At 36.2% G+C, this 20201-nt stretch overlaps 2 protein-coding genes across 2 annotated transcripts in view; one reads left to right on the forward strand and one right to left on the reverse strand.

The window, feature by feature from the left end:
- The window catches only part of LOC106669064 (GTPase-activating Rap/Ran-GAP domain-like protein 3), a 423385-nt gene that overhangs the window by 273375 nt on the left and 129809 nt on the right, over positions 1–20201 (reverse strand). The window lies entirely within an intron of this gene.
- LOC106669065 (very low-density lipoprotein receptor-like) lies at positions 9753–12535 on the forward strand. Its single transcript, XM_014398323.2, has one exon. The coding sequence runs from the start codon at positions 9793–9795 to the stop codon at positions 12373–12375; it is 2583 nt and encodes an 860-aa protein (XP_014253809.1). The 5' UTR covers positions 9753–9792; the 3' UTR covers positions 12376–12535.

Below are 20201 nucleotides of genomic sequence, written 5' to 3' on the forward strand. Positions count from 1 at the left end.
AAATAACTTCTTTCAATTAATTAACCTTTATGTAAGCTTTGGTTGAAATAATTTGACGCCGAGAATCGAATCCTGATTACACATTTGAAAAATGGCAAAAAAGGAGGGAAAATTCGAAAGGTAGGTTGAGATGGGAAGTTGCTGTCCGAGTGGATCGAAGTCACGATAGCTCAAGTGGTAGAGCAGCGGCGTATTTAGCCGAAAGTCTTGGGTTCGAATCCCGTTCGTGACACTAGCTTTTTTTATTTCAACCAATACCTTATTTAAAGATTATCGATATAATATTAAACACATTTATTAAAAAAGTAATAGTAAATTCTGTCATACGAAAGGGCTTAACGTTCACATATGCGTTCGATGTCGCAAACGAGGAGCAGTGTATTTTACATTATTATTATTTTTATTTTATATTTCATTATTTTTTGTAATATTATAGTCAATTAAAATCCCATGGGCTACACCGGGATTCGAACCCAGAACGGTTAGCGTGGAAAATATGAGTCGGTTGTACTAATCCCTTAACATCTAAAATTTTCATCTATCCAGTTTTGTATCGAATTGTGGTGCTCTCTCACTCTTTCTCTCTCTCTCTCTCTCTCTCACTCTCTCTCTCTCTCTCTCTCACTCTCTCTCTCTCCATCTATCTGTTTGTTTCATATACCGTCATTATCTATGATGCAGCATTTTAGAGCAATCCAACTGCATATATTATATTGAGGTTAACAACAGTAAATTGGTTATTAAGATACACAGATGATGCCCTCATAGTTTTTCTAGCAAACCAGGATGTATGAATATCATGTTCAACCTAATAATGGAAATCCCTGTTCCGGATTGATTAAACTCGTAGCTTTCGCGTGCGATAAAATGATCTGCAATGAAAGGCTAACCAAATACGCTCTGCGATTTTTAGATGGTCAAAAGACGTAAAAATTATTTTAACAATTTTTACAATTTGCTTTACGTTACTTAAAAGAAGACAGATGCCACACATATTTCTATACGTCGGAAGAGATTGCCTTGAAACCTTGAAGGTTCTGGGTACTCAATTCGACAAGCAGTACAACTGGAAGCTCCATGTTGATCAAACTGTCACTCAAGGTGCACAATTGATAAAAATACTCGCCAAAATTGCTACCGAACAGGATTTTGTTGTTGAAGCGGTGATCGAAAATGTTTTAAAATGAGTTTCCCGGCCTTGGCATACGCAAATTTATGACAGTGCTTGAGAATGGCTGTCAAATGATCTGCTAAGAAGCGAACAATCTCGAAGGAGTGTGCATGCTTCATCGGCAACATATGTCAATAAATATTAAGATGCATTATGCAACACATCCTTGATGTAGCATTGGTGAAAATTTTCATAGTAAAATCCAAATGTCTTCTCGGCAATGAGACACCTCTTTTGGAATTGGAGAAGCTTGGCGACAACCAGAAAATGGAGAAGTGGGAAAAGTATTTTGTCCCACAATAGCTTCCCAGCAAAAAGGCAAAGCTGACGTAAATGGACATAAGTTCGGAGTGGTACGGTATATACATGTCCTACACATATAGCTTTAAAATTATCAATAAACATATACGCTGATGTACATAAAAAGGACAAGTGGGGAAGAAACTCGTCCTGATCCTTAGGGATTATGATGCTTTTACAAGAAGAATTCCATCCTTTCGTAAGGAGAATCGCGTCGGCTCCCATCTTGTAATGAGCAAGCGACTGATTAGGCCATATGCCAGATGCAAACGAAAAAAACCTCATAGCCTTTTTGGCGATGCGACCACCTAAAGAGAACTAATGTTGGAAATGTTAAGCCCCCGGCCACATACTCTTGACTTCTTCCATTTTCTAACAATACTATAATTCTAGCCTAATCCGTATCATTTAAAACTCAAACAAAATTGAAACTTAAAAATGGTGTAGAGATTAGTGACCGTTAATCGATAGTTATTCAGATATCGTGAGATGCGGTCGGGTTAAGAAAATGGTACAGCTTAAGAAAAAAAAACCACCGGAACGATAAAAACAAGCTTTACTTAAACAACAACGTACACTACATCATCGACTATTCAAAGATTTATTTACAGAATCCAATTGTAAACACAAGTGGAAGATTTTATCTGTGTTTTATTTACCTCTAGTCCTTTGAAATGGACCAAATATTGTAAGATAATCAACGGAGGATTGTCTAAGCGATAACTAAAAATATTAAGGGTGGCCACTTTTTTGCCTATCAGTATATAACATTAAAAAAATTCTGTAATGTTCATCGTCAACATTTAAAGCTACTATAAAATTAAATTCACTAATTTCCTGATCCGCTTGATCAATTATTTTATTACAATTAATTAAGGTTTTTATCTCAACTAAAAACCTTAATTAAATCTAGTATTAAATATTTGAACTTAATAGAAATGATGAATGGTGGTTCAATCCTTTTTAAAAATGTGTGGTGATTAGTGACCGTTAGTCTATGATTATTTGGAAATCGTGAAATACGGTCTGATGTGATGTAGGTTTCAGAAAAATATTTTCTTTATCGTGCCAACGTTTCGATCTTTATTGAGATCATCTTCAGGGCCTGGGATTGTTTAAATTTAACAAATACCTGTAGGATGTGGAAAAGAGTGAATTTATGCAATGCAGAAACAAAATATTTTTTATATTCAATCAAAATATTTTTACTCACTCAAAGTGTTTTTTCTACTCACTGGCACTCTCAACACGGACACGCAAGAATGGCACAATTACGCAGAAAACAAACACTTGGGATGAGTAAAAATACTTGGATTGAATATAAAAAATATTTTTTTGCATTGTATAAATTCACTTTTTTCCACATCCTACAGGTATTTGTTAAACTTAACTGAAGATGATCTCAATAGAGATCGAAACGTTGGCACGATAAGGAACATGTTTTTCTGAAACCTACGTCACACCAGACCGCATCTCACGATTTCCAAATAACCTTTTTACAAAGATAGTTCCTACTCACAGTAAGTTGTTTGCGACGATCCGGATGTCGAACTATTAGCTCATCATCAGATTGAAGGAGTTCTACAATCTGATGATAAGCTAAAAGCTCGAAATCCGAATCGTTGAAAACAACTCACTTTGAGTAGGAACTATACTTTTTAAAAAGGATATTTGAACTTATGTAACTGCCAGAAATAGCAATACTGTTAGTCAAAAATTCTATCTACCCACCACAATTCAGCAACCTTGCGGCCTACTCTCGTGATTATGGTGCGTAGGTCAGAAATTTTACAGATGATTTGTTTCCAGATCAACTGTCAATTTCCCCAACATCCTTTAACTATTTTCAATCAAAAAAGAAATAAGTTGTTCAAATTTTTTAAAATTTATTCATATTTTAATTGAAGTTGTTTATTATTGTGTTGACGAAAGAAATCCATAATTAATAGTTGCGGTCATCTAATAACACATCAAGGACGTCTAGTTGTACGAACCAAACGAATTATACCGTTTGACGGTGGGGAAAGGGAGATAGAAGAGTTCCTATAACTTTGACAAATTGTCCCGTTAAATATTCAAAAATATTTTTTCCTTGACTTTCTCAACTACCTAGACTACATTTAAATATTTATTACTAGGGCTGTGAAATATATGCATTTGTATCTTTTTCCTGGTTAACTAGAGGCTAGGAAAAGCTCGCTTAGGCTCAGAAGCAATTAAATTGGAAAGGAGCTAAACAATTCGGGCATTCAACTATAATCAACAAAATCATACACCCATTATTAGAAATGTGAACTGACTATATGATCCCAAAAACATTCTTTACAACTTCCTACAAAGTCTCAACGGACTATAAAGGATTTATATATATATAATCATATACAATGATATGGTATACAGATCGGGCGTTTTCTGTTCAAGCCCAAAACATGAGCAATCAAACTCATCACGTCGGTCTTTCAAGCAGAAATACATTCCATCAATGTTTGTGCCCTGGTAAATTTTAAAAGAGGTTACACTGGCAAAAAATCCTCATAAGATCAGATAGCCAAACAGCCATTAAAGCATTATCATGTAAAAGAATCACATCAAAATTAGTCAGTGAATTCACCCAAAATCTCTAAAACCTGGGGAAACACAACAACCTGATGATATCTTGGGTGCCAGGGCATAGGGGAATTTTGGGTAATGAGAAAGCAGATAATCTAGCCAGAGGAGGATCTGCAAGACCATACATAGGCCCCGAACCTATACTTGGGATAACATAAACAAATATAGAATCCTCCATCGCAGAATGGATCCAACAAAACAAAAGGAGAAGTGGATAAACTTAAGCGGTGCAAGTATAGTAAACTTATGATGTAACACCAAGACTGGCAAAAGCATTGCTGTAATTGGAGAGGACCAAACTCAGAGGAGTGGTAGGTCTACTAACCGGTCAATGGCATCTGAGAAAACAGTAAAGAACTTCAGGAAATCTCACCTGGATCTTATATACAATGAAACACTTAAGAGAGGATACTCTCAACACAATTACGCAGAAAAAAATCACTTTGAGCCCTGAAGATGATCTCAATAAAGATCGAAACGTTGGCACGATAAAGAAAATGTTTTTCTAAAACGTCACACCAGATCGCATCTCACGATCTCCGAATAATCATACTTTATTAGTATAATTTATGGATTTTGGATTTCCTCTCTTTATGGTTCATCTTAGATCGAGTTACTTTTTGCGAAGGTATTTCTGATATATTACGCTCATTTGACTATCAGCATTTTTTCGGTGCTATGAAGTTGAATTTAACTAGTCGAGATTTGCATTGTAGCATTGAATTATCATTTTAGAATTTCCGAAACAGGGGATTTGTCGTTTCGCATTATACTCCAATTTCCCACGATTCATCTAGATTGCTAATGCAGCTCCAATACATCAATTTGCGATTTAATTTCGGCCTTGTTTTTCTCGTACCGTTCTGGAATGCCGAGCAACAATCAGCAGCGAGCTGATAAGTTTTGTAATTAAAAGCATAACGATTCGAAAGAAATGATAATTGGAATTAGCCAAACAAATCTGTAGATATTGAAATCTATTTTTCGCTTAAACCTTTCTTTTATATTTTAATTTGGAACACGAAACAAGGTCAATCGAACAAGTTATTTAAAATAATACAGAAATTATTTTGTTAAATTATTGTATAAAGAATTAATGAATAAACTGTAGAAGTAAAACGTCTAGAATCTTGGTGATCATGAAGATGAAGCATTAACAGTATGATTCACTAAATTACACATACTTAATAAAGACGTTGATAACATCAATGCACATTAAAATTTGTTAAAATATCCAACATTTTTAGCCCAGTTAATGTTTATTTTTCAGATTGGGAAAACTTAAATTCTTATTGATCTACCGTCAAATTTGTAATTACCCTTAATCAAAAAGGTGATCTACTAAAAAAAAGAGACTTGCAACACATTAACTTATTCCTTTTGTTTTTTATTATCCATTTAATAAAATTGTTACAACAGACCGACCAATTATTTTGCAATTGAGCTAGTTTGTCGTCGGTCTTCGCAGGTCGTTCAAGGGTAAGAAAATTATTTTCAACAGGACAAAAACGTGGAGCCTAATCGTGACCAATTGGCCGGAACATCCGGATAATGGACATCTTGTTAAGGTTTTTTTCCTACGCCGAAGGCGCTTCATTCACACTTTATCAATCACTGTATCATCATGTATGAAAAAGTCTCAAAAGGAGTCTCTTTCATACCGTTTTACTATCTAGTTGAAACGTTCTTCTTAGAGTTTTATAATGCAGTCTTTGTACTTTAGACATGTGGAATGTGTACAAGATGTTAAACCCGAAAAGCTTGATATGTTTGCTAGCTGTTTTGATCTCCCCAACTACTGAAAATGGCGGGAAACCGAAACACAAATGACAGACAAAAACAGCACGTACACTTTCGAATTATGTGCAAATTACTGTTTAGAGTAGCCCCATATTAGATGCCATAGGTTCAAACAAAGCTGCTTACATAACGTGAAAAATTAAGGTTCTGAAGCGCTATGGTCATGCCAGTCCTCCGTGCGTTGTTACTTCTTCCTGACTTTCACGTGTGTTTTTTTTTTAACCTGCAGCAATTTGAATGTCTCAGTCCAGTTGCATTCTGTTTCTATCTGTACAGTAAATCCGTATGATTATTTGGAGATCGTGAGATGCGTTCTTGGTGGCGTAGGTCTTAGAAAAACGTTTTCTTTATCGTGCCAACGTTTCGATCTTCATTGAGATCATCATCAGGGCTCAAAGTGATTGTTTTGGTAAAAGTGTCATTCTTGTGTGTCGTGTTGAGGCGACAAGCAGCTAAGGTCATCTCATTTTGATCTTTTTTTCTTTTCTTTTTTAAATCTGCAGCTGAGTGTTTCGATCTGTTTTTACAGATATTTTATGTGTGGTAAATCGACATGCTAAAATACTATCATCTCTTGTTGTAATTCAGGTTGTCAATCACCAACTACTGTTAAAACACAAATATACAATAGGGTTGTGCGCTTCTGAACCACTAAGCACTTCGACCGACAGGAAACCTCCATTTTCAAGGTGCTGAATCTTCTCAACTTTGATAAGTTGATTGAGTCGTTTATTTTTGACGTACCCAAATTTGGTTCTAGCTTGCTCAAAAATATCGGTATTAAGGTAAAGATGTTACTGCTTTGCCAGCCAGTTTTGAATTGTCTCCAAATTGACATTCATGGGATTTAGACTGAGACAGTCCCCATAACGAGATGCTATAGGTGTAGAGTTAGAATGCCTTTCTACACATTTTCTTTTATGTTATAAGGGCTTTCCAATGATGCCTAAGGTTAAAGGCAATAGCAAGGAGCATCTATAGTGTTGTTCTGACAGTTTGGAATTTCCTGCAAATTACTTAGCCTCGGACTGCCACATAACTTGATGCCACAGGTGTAGAGTCAGAATGTCTTCCAACATATTTTTCTGCATTTGATTTCCAGTGCTACTCTTTTCTTTTATGATATGACCTATCTAGCATTGCCTAGAATTAAGGACAGCATATCACAATCTTAACCGAAAACTTGTACGACGTCATGTATTTAAAATCGTCGCCTAATATGTTAAGCAAAGAGTTTCGTAATACAAATAATATTTGCCAAATAACTTTCCAAAATACAGAAATTGTTAAAGTCAAAGGTTGCAATATTAAATTGTTTTTATTTTTCCTCAGTTTTTTTTTTCTTCAGATACAACGCTAGCTGTTCAGAAACTGGGCCGGAATGAGGAGAAATGTTAAGGGCAAGAGCGTCCTTTCAGCCGTCACAACGATATCCTCAACAATTCCGCTATCGCACCCTTTTGTGCTTACCCTCTTTCAAGGGGGTGATTTTGTATCGATTCACTGGCTCTCGGAGGATGGAAGGGGCGCGACGCAAACTGAAGCTACGCAGTGTTTCCATTTCATCTCATGAAAAAAAAATTTAAACCATTTTCTAACAAGTACATAATGATATTATTTCCCCAGCGAGCGTGGAACTCTCAAAAGTAAACAATTATGATTCATTTCATGAATTTCAAGGAGAGGATGTGAAGGACGGCTTTACATCACGCCATAGCAGTTTTCCATTCATTATTATTACTCATGTTTTGTAATTTGCCCAAGCCCTGAAGATAAGCGAATAATGGTTGAAACGTCGGCACAAAAATGAAAATGCCGGTTTTCTAAAATATTTTATTACTGCATTCCTGAACACTCCTGACTACTTCAACAAATTAGTATTATTATTGTGTGGTGTTTAGTGACGGTTAGTCAGTGATTAATCGGAGATCGTGAGATGCGGTCTGGTGTGACGTAGGTTTTAGAAAAACGTTTTCTTTATCGTGCCAATGTTTCGATCTTTATTGAGATCATCTTCAGGGCTCAGAGTGTTTGTTTTCCGTGTAGATATTATGTCACTCTCAACACGACACACAAGAATGACCCAATTCGATACAACGAAATAGCGATTTTTCATCAACACTTTAGGTCTTAATTGTTATTTCCGCGTAATTAAGTTTTTAAATAAACAGTCAAGTGCCAAATAGTACCGAATTCATGTAAAAGACAAAATATAAATAAAGTAAACACTCACCGAACAAATTTGCAATTTAATAATTGGGCTAATCATTAAAGTCAATAAGTCAATAAACGAAAAGGAATAATTAATAGGATTTGAAACGAACAAAGGCAAAAAGTAAATACATTTGTCAATCCATATATGTTTTAAATTAATTAAATTTTTTGTGGCCGTTAATTGAATATTGAAAGAGGCGTGACAAATGTTACATAAAAATGTTATGTTGCATTTGATTTATTTATGTCGTGCGTCTCTAATCTTTAAAAATCTTTAGTCCTAAAAGATTCAAATGACAAATCAATGGCTCATAGAGTATTGTACTGATAGTGTATTCCATGCGTGTCTTTCTACCATTTTACGTGAAGAAAAAGTGAACAAAATAAATTTAAAAAGTGAATGAGAAAAAGAGAGAGTGAGAGAGAGAGAGAGAGAGAGAGAGAGAGAGTGTGTGTGTGTTTGTGTGTGTGTGAGAGAGAGAGAGAGAGAGAGAGAATGCTAAAACAACACCTTCATTCACATATAAAACAAAAAAGCTTCTAAGATATGAAACACAAGCAAACAAAACGAATAAAAATAAAACAGCCTTGAGTGACNAGAGAGAGAGAGAGAGAGAGAGAGAGAGAGAGAGAGAGAGAGAGAGAGAGAGAAATAAAGACATAACATATGTAAGAAAGAGAGAGGGTGAGGGAGAAATAAAGACAAAACATATGTGGGAAAAACAGAGGGAGAAAGAGAGAGAGAGAGTAAAGAAAAATAAAGACATAAAATATGTAAGAAAGAGAGTTAGGGAAAAAGAGGGGGCGAGAGAAAGACTAAGAAATAAAGACTTTAAATATGTAAGAAAGAAAGTATAAAGAGAGAGGGGTCCAAGGATAGGAATAGGGAATGAGAGAGAGACAGAGAGAGAAATATAAAGTAAGTGGTACAGTGGTATTTACACGTACACAAAAGCAAAGTGCCGGGCAGAAAAACATCAATTACTTCGTGTGTTTTTTTTTGTCCTTCTTTAACTTTTTTATTTTTAAGGATTGGTTGTTTCTTATTTCTAGACATTTTGTGAGGGTTTTGAAGAAATGTGGATAATGCTGTATTGAGGCAAAGGATGGTTTGGGGCGTCCGTCGGTGAACGCAACGAAAAACAAAATAGAGAACAAGTATGTCGAATAGTCAACAACACAAACATTAAACAAAGAATTTCATTTCAGGACTATCCTTTCCAATTGTTTAACAACAAAACATACTACGGAAGATAAAAATAGGATTTGATTTAATTATCACTTTATTTAATAGTGATGGTGATGTGATTAGTGAATAGCTGTTGATTAAAACGATTTATCAATATTAAGATAATTTTAGTGTGGTAAAAGAAATGCAATCGAGTAAAATATTTGCGTAAGGAAACTGTGTGCAAATATTTATGTGTTTGTCAATATTTTGATGTGTGGTGAAGACGGGGTTCGGTGAAAGCGGAGGCGGCGGCGGCGGCGGCGGCGGTGGCGGCGGAGGCGGATCGGAATGCTAGTGGCCGGTACGTCACGGCTTAGTAATATCAGGTGATGCGGACGCCGTTGACGTCGGGGGCCAACACGTGATGCCTCTCGGCCAATGGGAGCCGAGAGACGGGGAGGGCTCGGTCTAAACAGGCGGCGCTCCCCACTCGGCCGAGTCAGTTCAATCGGCAGCTCCGTGAGGCATGGGTCGTCTCCTGCTGTGTTCAACGGCGCTCCTTTGCTTACTGGTGGCGACGGCGAAATCCGAGGGCGGGGACGCCCTGAAACAATTCGAGTGCAAGAACGGGATGAAAGTGCAGATGGTATGGAAATGCGACGGGGATAACGACTGCGGTGACAATTCCGACGAGACGGACCCCGAATGTTTGGAACCGCCGGAGAAATGCCCGGTCGGCGAGTTTCGGTGCGACTGGAAGGTCTGTTTGCCGGAAAGCATGATGTGCGACGGCGAACGGGACTGCTTGGACGGCTGGGACGAGAGACCCAGCCACTGCAAGCCCAAAGGGTGCGAAGAAAGACAGTTCGAATGCGGGAACGGTGGCTGCATCCCGTGGACGTGGGTGTGCGACGGCTCCGACCAGTGCAGCGACGGCTCGGACGAGAGAAACTGCAGCAAATGCTCGATCGACGAACATAAGTGCCGTAACGGGGCCTGCATACAGAAAAATTGGATTTGCGACGGCGACGACGATTGCGGGGACGGCTCGGACGAGAAGGAATGCTCTGTGGTACCGTGCGACCTGACGAAGGACTTTCTGTGCGGTGACAAATGCTGGCCTCTCACGTTCAAATGTGACGGGGATAACGACTGTATAGACAGATCGGACGAAGAGGGTTGCGATGTGTGCCAAGAGAACGAGTTTCTTTGCGCGGACAAGACTACTTGCATTCACAAAGCTTGGGTTTGCGACGCGAACATCGACTGCCCCGACGCTGACGACGAGAGCTTCGAGATGTGCAGAAACAGCACGTGCTCGAAGGGCCGGTTCCAGTGTCGCGGCCACCCCTCGATTTGCGTTTCGCCCGGTTCCCTGTGCGACGGTAAGAAAGACTGCCCCGACGGTTCGGACGAAGAGAGTTGCCACAATTCCGTGGGACGGTGCGGCGAGGAGGAAATGGAATGCGATGGACGCTGTGTCCACAAGTCGAAGCAATGCGATGGGTTCAAAGACTGTCAGAACGGCGAAGACGAGCCGGTTGACAAATGCCACGTGAACGAATGTCTGCACAAAAACGGCGGCTGCCAGCACAAATGTGTCGACTTGGCCATCGGCCGCGCCTGTCAGTGTTACGACGGATTTCGGCTTTACAACGAGTCTGCGTGTGTTGACATTAACGAGTGCGAAGTGTACGGCACCTGCTCGCACAAATGCCACAACGAAGAGGGCACCTACTCGTGCTCCTGCGATGAAGGATATGCCGTGTCACGAGTTGACAGGAGGCGGTGCGAAGCGACTGTACCGGGTGCTAAAATCATCTTCTCGAGAAATACTGGCATACTTACAACGAACCTGGACGGATCGGACACCAAAGTTGTCATAGGAGATACCGAACGTGCCAGAGGGATGGATTACGACTATAAAACGGGTTATTTATTCTACACTGATCATATCAAAGGTAAACAGCATTTATTCCGTTCCCATATGAACGACGGGAAGATCCGTTTTATGATTGTGAAGAACATAAATTCTTCTGATAATCTAGCCGTGGATTGGATTTACGATCATATCTATTGGACAGATACAGGCAAGCTTTCTGTCGAAGTGGCCAATTTTGACGGGACCATGAGAAAAACTTTAATTAATGATGGGCTGGATCAACCTAGAGCCCTGGCGGTAGACCCTATGGAAGGCTACATCTTTTGGAGTGACTGGGGTATGAACGCCAAAATAGAGAGGGCGGATATGGACGGTACACAAAGGAAGGCACTAGTCGTCAAGGATATAAAATGGCCCAACGGTATCTCTTTAGATCTACGTACAAAAAGATTGTATTGGGGCGATGCTAAATTGAACGTAATCGAATCTGTCAGATACGATGGATCTGCACGTAAAGAAGTGAAACAATCACCTGAGTATCTTCACCATCTTTATTCACTTACCATTTTTGAGGACTGGATTTATTGGACCGACTGGGAGACTTTGTCGATTTACAAAGCGGACAAATTTGACGGTGGGAATATGACCAATGTGATGCCCAACAAGGCATTACACGATCCGATCACAGTGCATATAATTCATCCCTACCGCCAGCCTCGGCATGAGAACCGCTGTGCCGATTCTCAGTGCTCACATTTATGCTTTCCAAAACCCAGATCAGCCCTGGGAGAATCTGTGAGCTGTGCTTGTCCCGATGGGCTGCAACTTCTTCCAAACAAGAAACTCTGTGGACTGATTATGCCGTCTACTTCTGAAGCTACACCGGTCACTACCATCACTCCAAAATCTCCTTCGGACACCATAGTCATCGATTTTGAACCAAATATGGAGACAACGAGGGAGATGGACTACGCCATTTTGACTATCATTGTTGCTTCAGGTGTATCTCTTCTCATCCTTTTCATCGCGTTCTTCTCACTAGTCCTTTATAAGCTTTACCTTAACGGAAACATTAAGATCATGAACTTTGACAACCCTATGTATAAAAAGACTGCAACATCACCTTACAACATCGAAGCTCAACTCAGTTACCCTTCGACTCCTAGCGAAGAAGCGAGACATCCTCTTACAAGTACTCTCACAATGGAGTCTACTGTCTACCAGTAATATTTCCTTTAATGTTTTAAGCACACGAAGGTTAATGTTTCCTAAGGTGGCTTTCACCCGACTGAAAAATCCGTCCAATGAGTCCTTTCCTTAGATAATTTCATTAGTATTTTTGTCATTAGCTGTCAAAAACTTTTATTTATTTGTTTTTAGTTTTAATAGTATATTTAATAATTAAAAAAGTATTATTTTGTTGATTAAATGATTGTTGATTCTTTTTGTACTTTTGTAAATAAATAATTTATATTTTATATAGTTACCAGTTTTTTATTTTATTATTTGTATGTCCTTTTCATTTTATTGTCATTGTTTGAATATACTTTTCACAGTAAACAGAACAAGTTGTCAAAATCAACTTGTTTCTATAAATTATTTTAATAAAATTTTCTTTTTTTTTGTCTGATTTTGATTTCATTCTCAAGGTTCGGACAAAAAACAATTGATAAAAAAAAAATAAATCAAAACATAAACAATTTTGTGTTGTTTAAAATTTCATCTTATTAGAATAAAAAAAGAAATGAGCGATTTTGGCTTTTTTCTATCAAAAATATTTTGTACTGCTGTTTAGAATAACATATTCGAAAAATTCTACTCAAAGCATTAACCAAGCTTGAGTTATAATCAATCAACAAGCAGACAATAAAGCAATTCTGGTAATATATGTAAACTATTTCACATAGCGACAAATGCTTTATGAGCAAAGTTGGCTGAGGAGTAAAATGGGCGGCACAAAATTAGTCTCGATTTAATTAGTTGTTGATAGCCTAATTGTAAATACAGGGAAGAAATGCAATAATACAAGATAAGGCTTGATGTATATAATTTTAATATATATAAGAGAATTATTAATAACCAATAAGTGGAATTAATAAAACTTGATTTTATTTTTGTTAAAGTAATTTATTTCATTCAATCAGGCTTGTAATTTTATTTTGGAAATACGCTTTACTTCCAAGTTTCCTAAAGTTCGATGAAAATTTACAATTAGATCTGTGCCAAATCATAGGAAAAAGTAATACCTAAGTTTTATTGTATACAGTATGTTGTTATTTATATCATTGTAAATTCAATAATTTTGTAATAAGCAATAAAGAGTTAAAATTTTCTGTATAATTCACTTATTTTTAGATACCCAACTTCTCTTTGTATAAAGGATTGAAGTAAAACCTTTAATCACCAAAACATGGTGTAAGTATAAGTATTTTAAAGTATTAGGAGGCATGATCATAATAATAATTTTATTTACTATCACAAAAAAAACTAATATTTATAGTAATAATAAGATGCTTTATTTCCGAATACAAATTTACATAGTAAAAAAAAAAGAATATATATAAAAGCATGTATGGCTTGGATATCCATCAGCTATTAACTTCTCAAAAATTGAAAAAAATTATGGCTAAAAAAAAATCATTATATTTAAATTCTAATTAAAATTTATATTTAGGGGTCTAGAGGTGCTAAAACGAACATCTGCAAAATTCACATTCTTTTTATATCGTGAAGATGCTTATAGAATAGCTTTAGGTGGTATAATGGTTGAAGGGAAAATCGCTCGTATCGTCTATATTTTATGTTATCAAAGGCATCAAATAGCGTTACATGGTTATATCAAAACTGGATCAATTTGCTGAGACAGACTTTACAAAAGTTATAGCTGAGGAGCAAGAGGATACATTTTTGTTTTGTGAATATTCTACTAGATAGAGAATATATAAATTCAATATTCTATTAGGGAATAGAGAAATACTTTGATTGAATATATAAAATATATTTTGCATTGTATAAATTCACTTTTCCACATTCAAAATGTAATTGTAATATGTAAACAATGTTTGTAAATCCCAGGCCCTGAAGATGATCTCAATAAAGATCGAAACGTTGGCACGATAAAGAAAATGTTTTTCTGAAACCTACATCACACCAGACCGCATCTCACGATTTCTAAATAAATATTCTACTAGATTTTAAACAAAAAAGTTGAAGGGACAGCCAAGGTTTCAAAATACTTTACTAAAATATTGTGTACTGAGTATGACTATGTTCAAACATTCGCAAATTTCCTACTTCTATCTCTATTTTTGACCAAATGCTAAAGCTGCGGGTAAAGCTACTCTTATCTGTGATGAATCTATCCAGAAACGTCGTACAATTCTGGTCTACTTGTGGAAAACAAAGATATTCCACTTTGAGCACAAATACTAAAAAAATCACAATTATGGTGATGGTGCCCATCATATCTGGAAAACACAAAGTGTGGCTACATTACAAAAGCATATTCAGATTTAATTATAAAATTTGAAAATAACTCGTTAAGTCTTCCCATTTGAATTCTCACTTCCGAAACATTAGTAATTTGGGCGGTTCAGAATAATATGTCAAATGAGGTAAACATTTTAAATTAATTTAGATTTTTTAACTTAATTATACTATCTAAGGTTTTGTTTCTTTATCTAAGCGGGATCCCGCTCGTGACATTAGCTTTTTCATCTCAACCAAGACCTTAGATAAAAAGTATAAATAATTAATACAGTCAATTATGATTATGATACATAAATTTATGAATTATTGAGATGTTCAGTCAATTATGTTTATCCAGTGACCGATGCCCAGCACTGTATTTAAACTGACAAAAGTATAAATTCTTACCAGATGGTGTTTGCCCCAGAGAAAAGGATGTCTCATTTTTTGTCCTTTTATCAAATCAACTTGAGAAAAGTATGTCTACTCATGACATGACAATTGGAATCTCAATTCTATACTAAATTACAAATCAGAAAAGCAATTAGAAAACATATACATTTGCATTATTTATTCTCTCCAACTGAATTAAAAGACTAAGAGATATTTGCCTGTTTTGAAGGATTACAGTTTTCCCTATTTGGTGACAATCTGAAAATCTACAAAATTCTACCACTATACAGGATGCTACATTATTTCAGAAATCCCTATTACTATTGGAAACCTGGTGCAATAAAAATCAAATGGTATTGAATAATCATGTCATTATCTCGTACCAGTATCTCGTCGTACCTCGAACCAAACATAATTATTATATTTCTCATACTCCATTGAACCAGTGTGATACAATGAAAGAACTTGTTTTTAATTCAAAACTTAACTTTGATAATATATCTTGTGGTGGATAAGGTAAACAAGATTCTGATTCTTGGTTGTATAAAGACTAACACTAAAAACTTTCAACACTGTACAAAGCGGTGGTGAAGCCAATCTTTGAATATGGTGTTGCCTTACGTAGCCTCCCATATTATGAGACTGGAGGTGGTCCAAAGGAAACTTATTCATCTACTTTTTTTAGTAATTTTTTGTTAGACAAATTAATTATGTTACTGATTAATAATCTTTTTTTTTTTTACGAGGGTTCGCAACAACAGATGACACATCAACCCATGAGGTGTTGGTGGTTTTGAAAAAGTATGGTGGGTTCAAATATATGAATTGATGAAGAATTGGAGGAATACAAGAAACAAGGTCGAAGATCTTAATTTAGTTTCTGAAATAGCTCATACCAACATAACACTATAGAAAGTTGGCTGGCTGACAGAGCATGGTAAACTGGATGCTAATTGAATTTAAGGTGACCTAAAAAACTCAGAAAGTTTTCAGTATTAGAAGTATCGACCACTTTACTGCCAAGCTTCGACCTATTTTACGGTTATCATCAGGCAAAACAATCTTAAATATGTTAGAGATTGACATATTTAAATTTTTACAGGCGATCTTGGGGGACTGAGTCAGTCTTCAGGGAAATTTGAAATCGCCTGTACAAATTTAAATATATCATCTGTAGTCACATTTAAGGTTATTTTGACCTAATAATAACCTTAAAATAGGCCGAAAGCTTGGCAGTAGGAACTAAATTTGCTTTCTTCTTTAAGACCTTACCTTGATCCAGTGTTCAAAACTCAGTAAGGACAAACGTTTTTCCAGAGCCAAATTATAATTCTTTTATTGTTTCATCATTTCAAATGTGAATTTTTTTTATGGACAGTGTCTGGAATCTAATAAAAATTTAACAGAAAAGGACATTTGTTTTTAAATAATAAACTATTTATCTGCAAGAAATGAAAAGTATTGTAAGAATTATGGTTCTCAGTGGATAGAAAATGGAAAATGGATATAAAAGCATATAATAATTCGTAGGATAAATTCCTTGATCTGAATAATAAACTTATTACAACATGTGAAAAAACATGTGCAACTATAGCAAAATTCCTTCACTTTGCAGGCATCAATTTTAAAGATTCAAATGACAAGGATTTAGACTTGGAATTTATATAGGCTCAAATCCACTCATGTACGTACATACAAACATGTGCTGAGTTGAGCCTAGTTGCTTCTCATAGTTCACCAGCAATTCCAGCTTTTGTTGTTTACAGTAAATTGCTGGCAGACTCAAGAATCACCCACTCCAGGTGTTGGCAGTCCACGGGCAGAATTCATTTTATACATCCAGACACCGAGTTGGGCTCTGGAGGGGGTGCTGTCAATATCCAGGTCAATTCAATTTCGGGTTAGTTCAGGTTAAGTCAGGTAGGTCAATTTAGCACCCAACGCATGCAGTTCCAAACCCATTTGTACTTACATTCATTTCTAAATATATTTACTCCTATTACATACTATTTTTTCAATTAGGGTGGTGGAGTACTCGATATTTCACCATTACCTTTTACACACATTATACAATTAACCTAACTGAGGAGTGATGTGGTATTTACTCTTCCGCCATCAACCCTCTCACATCACATATTTACGCTAATAAAAGCTAGGTATACCAATATACCATATAACCATTATTATTATACAATAGAACAAATCTGTTTCTTGCAATTAACAGGACAAGGGGCCCAAATACTTTTTCCCGTGGTCAAGCATAATTCTCAAATTGAGTGTCATTCCTGCGTTCTGTATGGAGCCAAGGAATTGCATCCTTCAATCAGGTGGGACACATCGAGTAACCTTTCCTTACATGCGCCTCTACATCTCTAAATGTGGGTTTTGGCCCAAAAGAAAGTTCCATATGTTAACACTTCTTTTATTTGATTAGTCCTTTCTTTCAATAGGAGGAAATTATTGTTAAATTAAATTCATGGGTAGTGACCGTGATTGTTTAAGTTGCAAAATCAATATACTGGCATCAGATCTGAAAGTGAAAACATATTTATTTGTGATGGGTATAATGGTTACACGCATTCTAATTGTGCTGGCCTTTCTGCTTCCAAACTAAAGTGTATAATGCTGAAAAAAAGTTTGCTTAAGTTTTTATGTCGAAACTGCAATGTTGTATTAAAAGATGTTACACCCAATATCTCGAAAGGCCCCTTTATGAACGAAGTCTGCTGGCTTGGCTAGCGGAGGTAGGATGGGTGAGGCTCGGAGGTGTGGCAAATGAGATTTGGCTATATATTTCCTATTCCAGCAGGTGTCCCGCAGGGCAGCGTCTTCACTTCACTGCTTTATTCATTCTACCGACCTATCCACACATCCAAACGGTCACCTTTACATTTGCTGATGATACAGAAATCTTGTCACATCATTCCATAATCTCCAAAATCACTTTCAAATTCTTAAACCCCCGCTCTGTCAGAGGAGAATCAAAATCAATCCACACATTTAGTACCTATTTACATTAAATAAGAAAACACTCCCACCACTATATATATCAGTCATGCCATATCCATGTAGCTATCCATGTACAATGACTCGGACTTAACCTGGACAACGACAGACATGGATCTCTCATATGCGACTCAGACGAACTGACAGTAAATAACAATTTACCATGCTAAAATTACTACTTGACAGTTTTTTAAACTTACAGAGACAAACAAAAGGCTATACATTGCACTGCTGGCCCCTATTTAGGCATATGGACTCGAAACAACACTGCAAAGCATTCTAACCTCAACTGAATCCAATCCATTCAATCCAAAATCTTCAGAACAATTGTCCGTGCTCCTTTCTATGTTTCCAACCATACCGTTCATACTGACCTAAATATTCCACTTGCCTCAATGCGGCCCAATACCGCTACAAAATGTTCCATTCTAAACTACCTATCCTAATCCCCCTGCAAAATTCTGTCATGGACTAATGGATTTCATCACTGGATGATTGCTGTTTAAGAGTACATGCTATTGAAATGTAACATTTATTTTATCTGTTTTCCTTATTGCAATAAAAAAAAAACTGCATACTACAAATTTGATATGACTATAACAATTGGGTTCTTCGCTGTTAATACGGTAACAGTGAACCAAAGTTAAACTTTGTAAGGGTTAAGTAGGATTCTAAGTTAAATAATGCATTAAAATATAATTGATCGAATCAATAATCTTAAGAAAGTGGGAAAAGTAATTTTTAATAAAGAAGCAGAAAAGAGGAAATTTAACAAATATAATTATTTTAATAATATTAAAATGAAATCTTATATCTGCCAGAACTAACATTTATTGTACTAGTTAACCTAACTTTACATTACTTACATTATTTGAGTATAATTCACAATGGGGATGGAACTCAGCTTTAATCTGGCTATTCACACTTTAATGTACATGTACTCAGCACACAAAATTATTTCTGCAAACAGTCTATGCAAGCTTGTGTAACTCAAAAGAAGCAAAGTGTTGTGAATTCTCTTTTCAACACTAAATATTTATTGTTTATAAAAACTTCTAAAATCAGTACTGTAGCCTACATGATTATCCGGCCCGGAGGACCAACAATAGTTCAGAAGTTTTTTCAAATAATAAATATTTAGGGTTGAAAAAAAATTAACCACACTTTGCTTCTTTTTCATTACATTTTATTTTAGGGTAATAATTTGCCTCTCTTGCTACTGTTTCCTTACCGCTCCCAAGATACATCATTTAAATACTAAAAAGACGTGCCTAAACACCTACTATCTCATCCTCAAGTCCTTACACTCAAATCGAAAGTATAGCATGAGAATTGGCACCGATTTTTCATCCATTAGGCCAAGCAAAGTTGGTGTTCCACAAAGAAGTATTCGAGGCCCAATGCTCTACACAAACTACAATGCACACATACTTACACATCCAAACACACAACTCATGACCTATGCAGACAACACTCCAATTCTATCCTAGCTGCAGAAATAATCCAACTACTTATAAACTTTGCTGCGGACTGGTGCGGAAAACTGGCGGATCAGGTTGAATGAAAAAAGCCAACAAGTGACGTTTACGCATAAAAGTCTGACCTCCTCTACCATTGCGCATAAAAAAACATGTTTCTGTTTTCAGTAATAGAAATATCGACCACTTTTTCTTTGTCGAACACTCTGAATGGTCTTGAATAAGAAAACAAATTCAGTTGGTACTGACAACTTTTGACCTATTTTAAGGACATCATCAGGGCAAAACTTAAAAGTCAATCTTAAATATGTGTACAGATTGACATATTTAAGCCTTTTACAGTCTCAAATTTTCTTGAAGATTGACTCAGTGAAATTAACAGAACGATTTAGCAATTTATAAGAAATAACCCACTAATTCTTATTTAAAAAATAAAAAATAATGAAATCTATGCAGATGCATGTATGCATTTTTTTCCATTCAACCAATTAAAGTATTTCTAGGCAAATGGTAATTAAGGAGATTTCCAAACTTTTAACTGCTAGATATACAGTAGTCAAAGGTAAAAAGAAAAATACTCTGATCAAATCATGTCATATATGGGCAATATCTACAGAAAGTGGTTCAAGCTGTTTTCGGATCCATCAGAAAAAAAAAAAAAAAATCCACTTGGAGAGTGTGGATTGATTTTGTAGAATTCTAGCTGAT

Source organism: Cimex lectularius, unplaced genomic scaffold (assembly GCF_000648675.2).
Source record: "Cimex lectularius strain Harlan isolate CLEC.00 unplaced genomic scaffold, Clec_2.1 scaffold53, whole genome shotgun sequence".
Taxonomy (NCBI): domain Eukaryota; kingdom Metazoa; phylum Arthropoda; class Insecta; order Hemiptera; family Cimicidae; genus Cimex; species Cimex lectularius.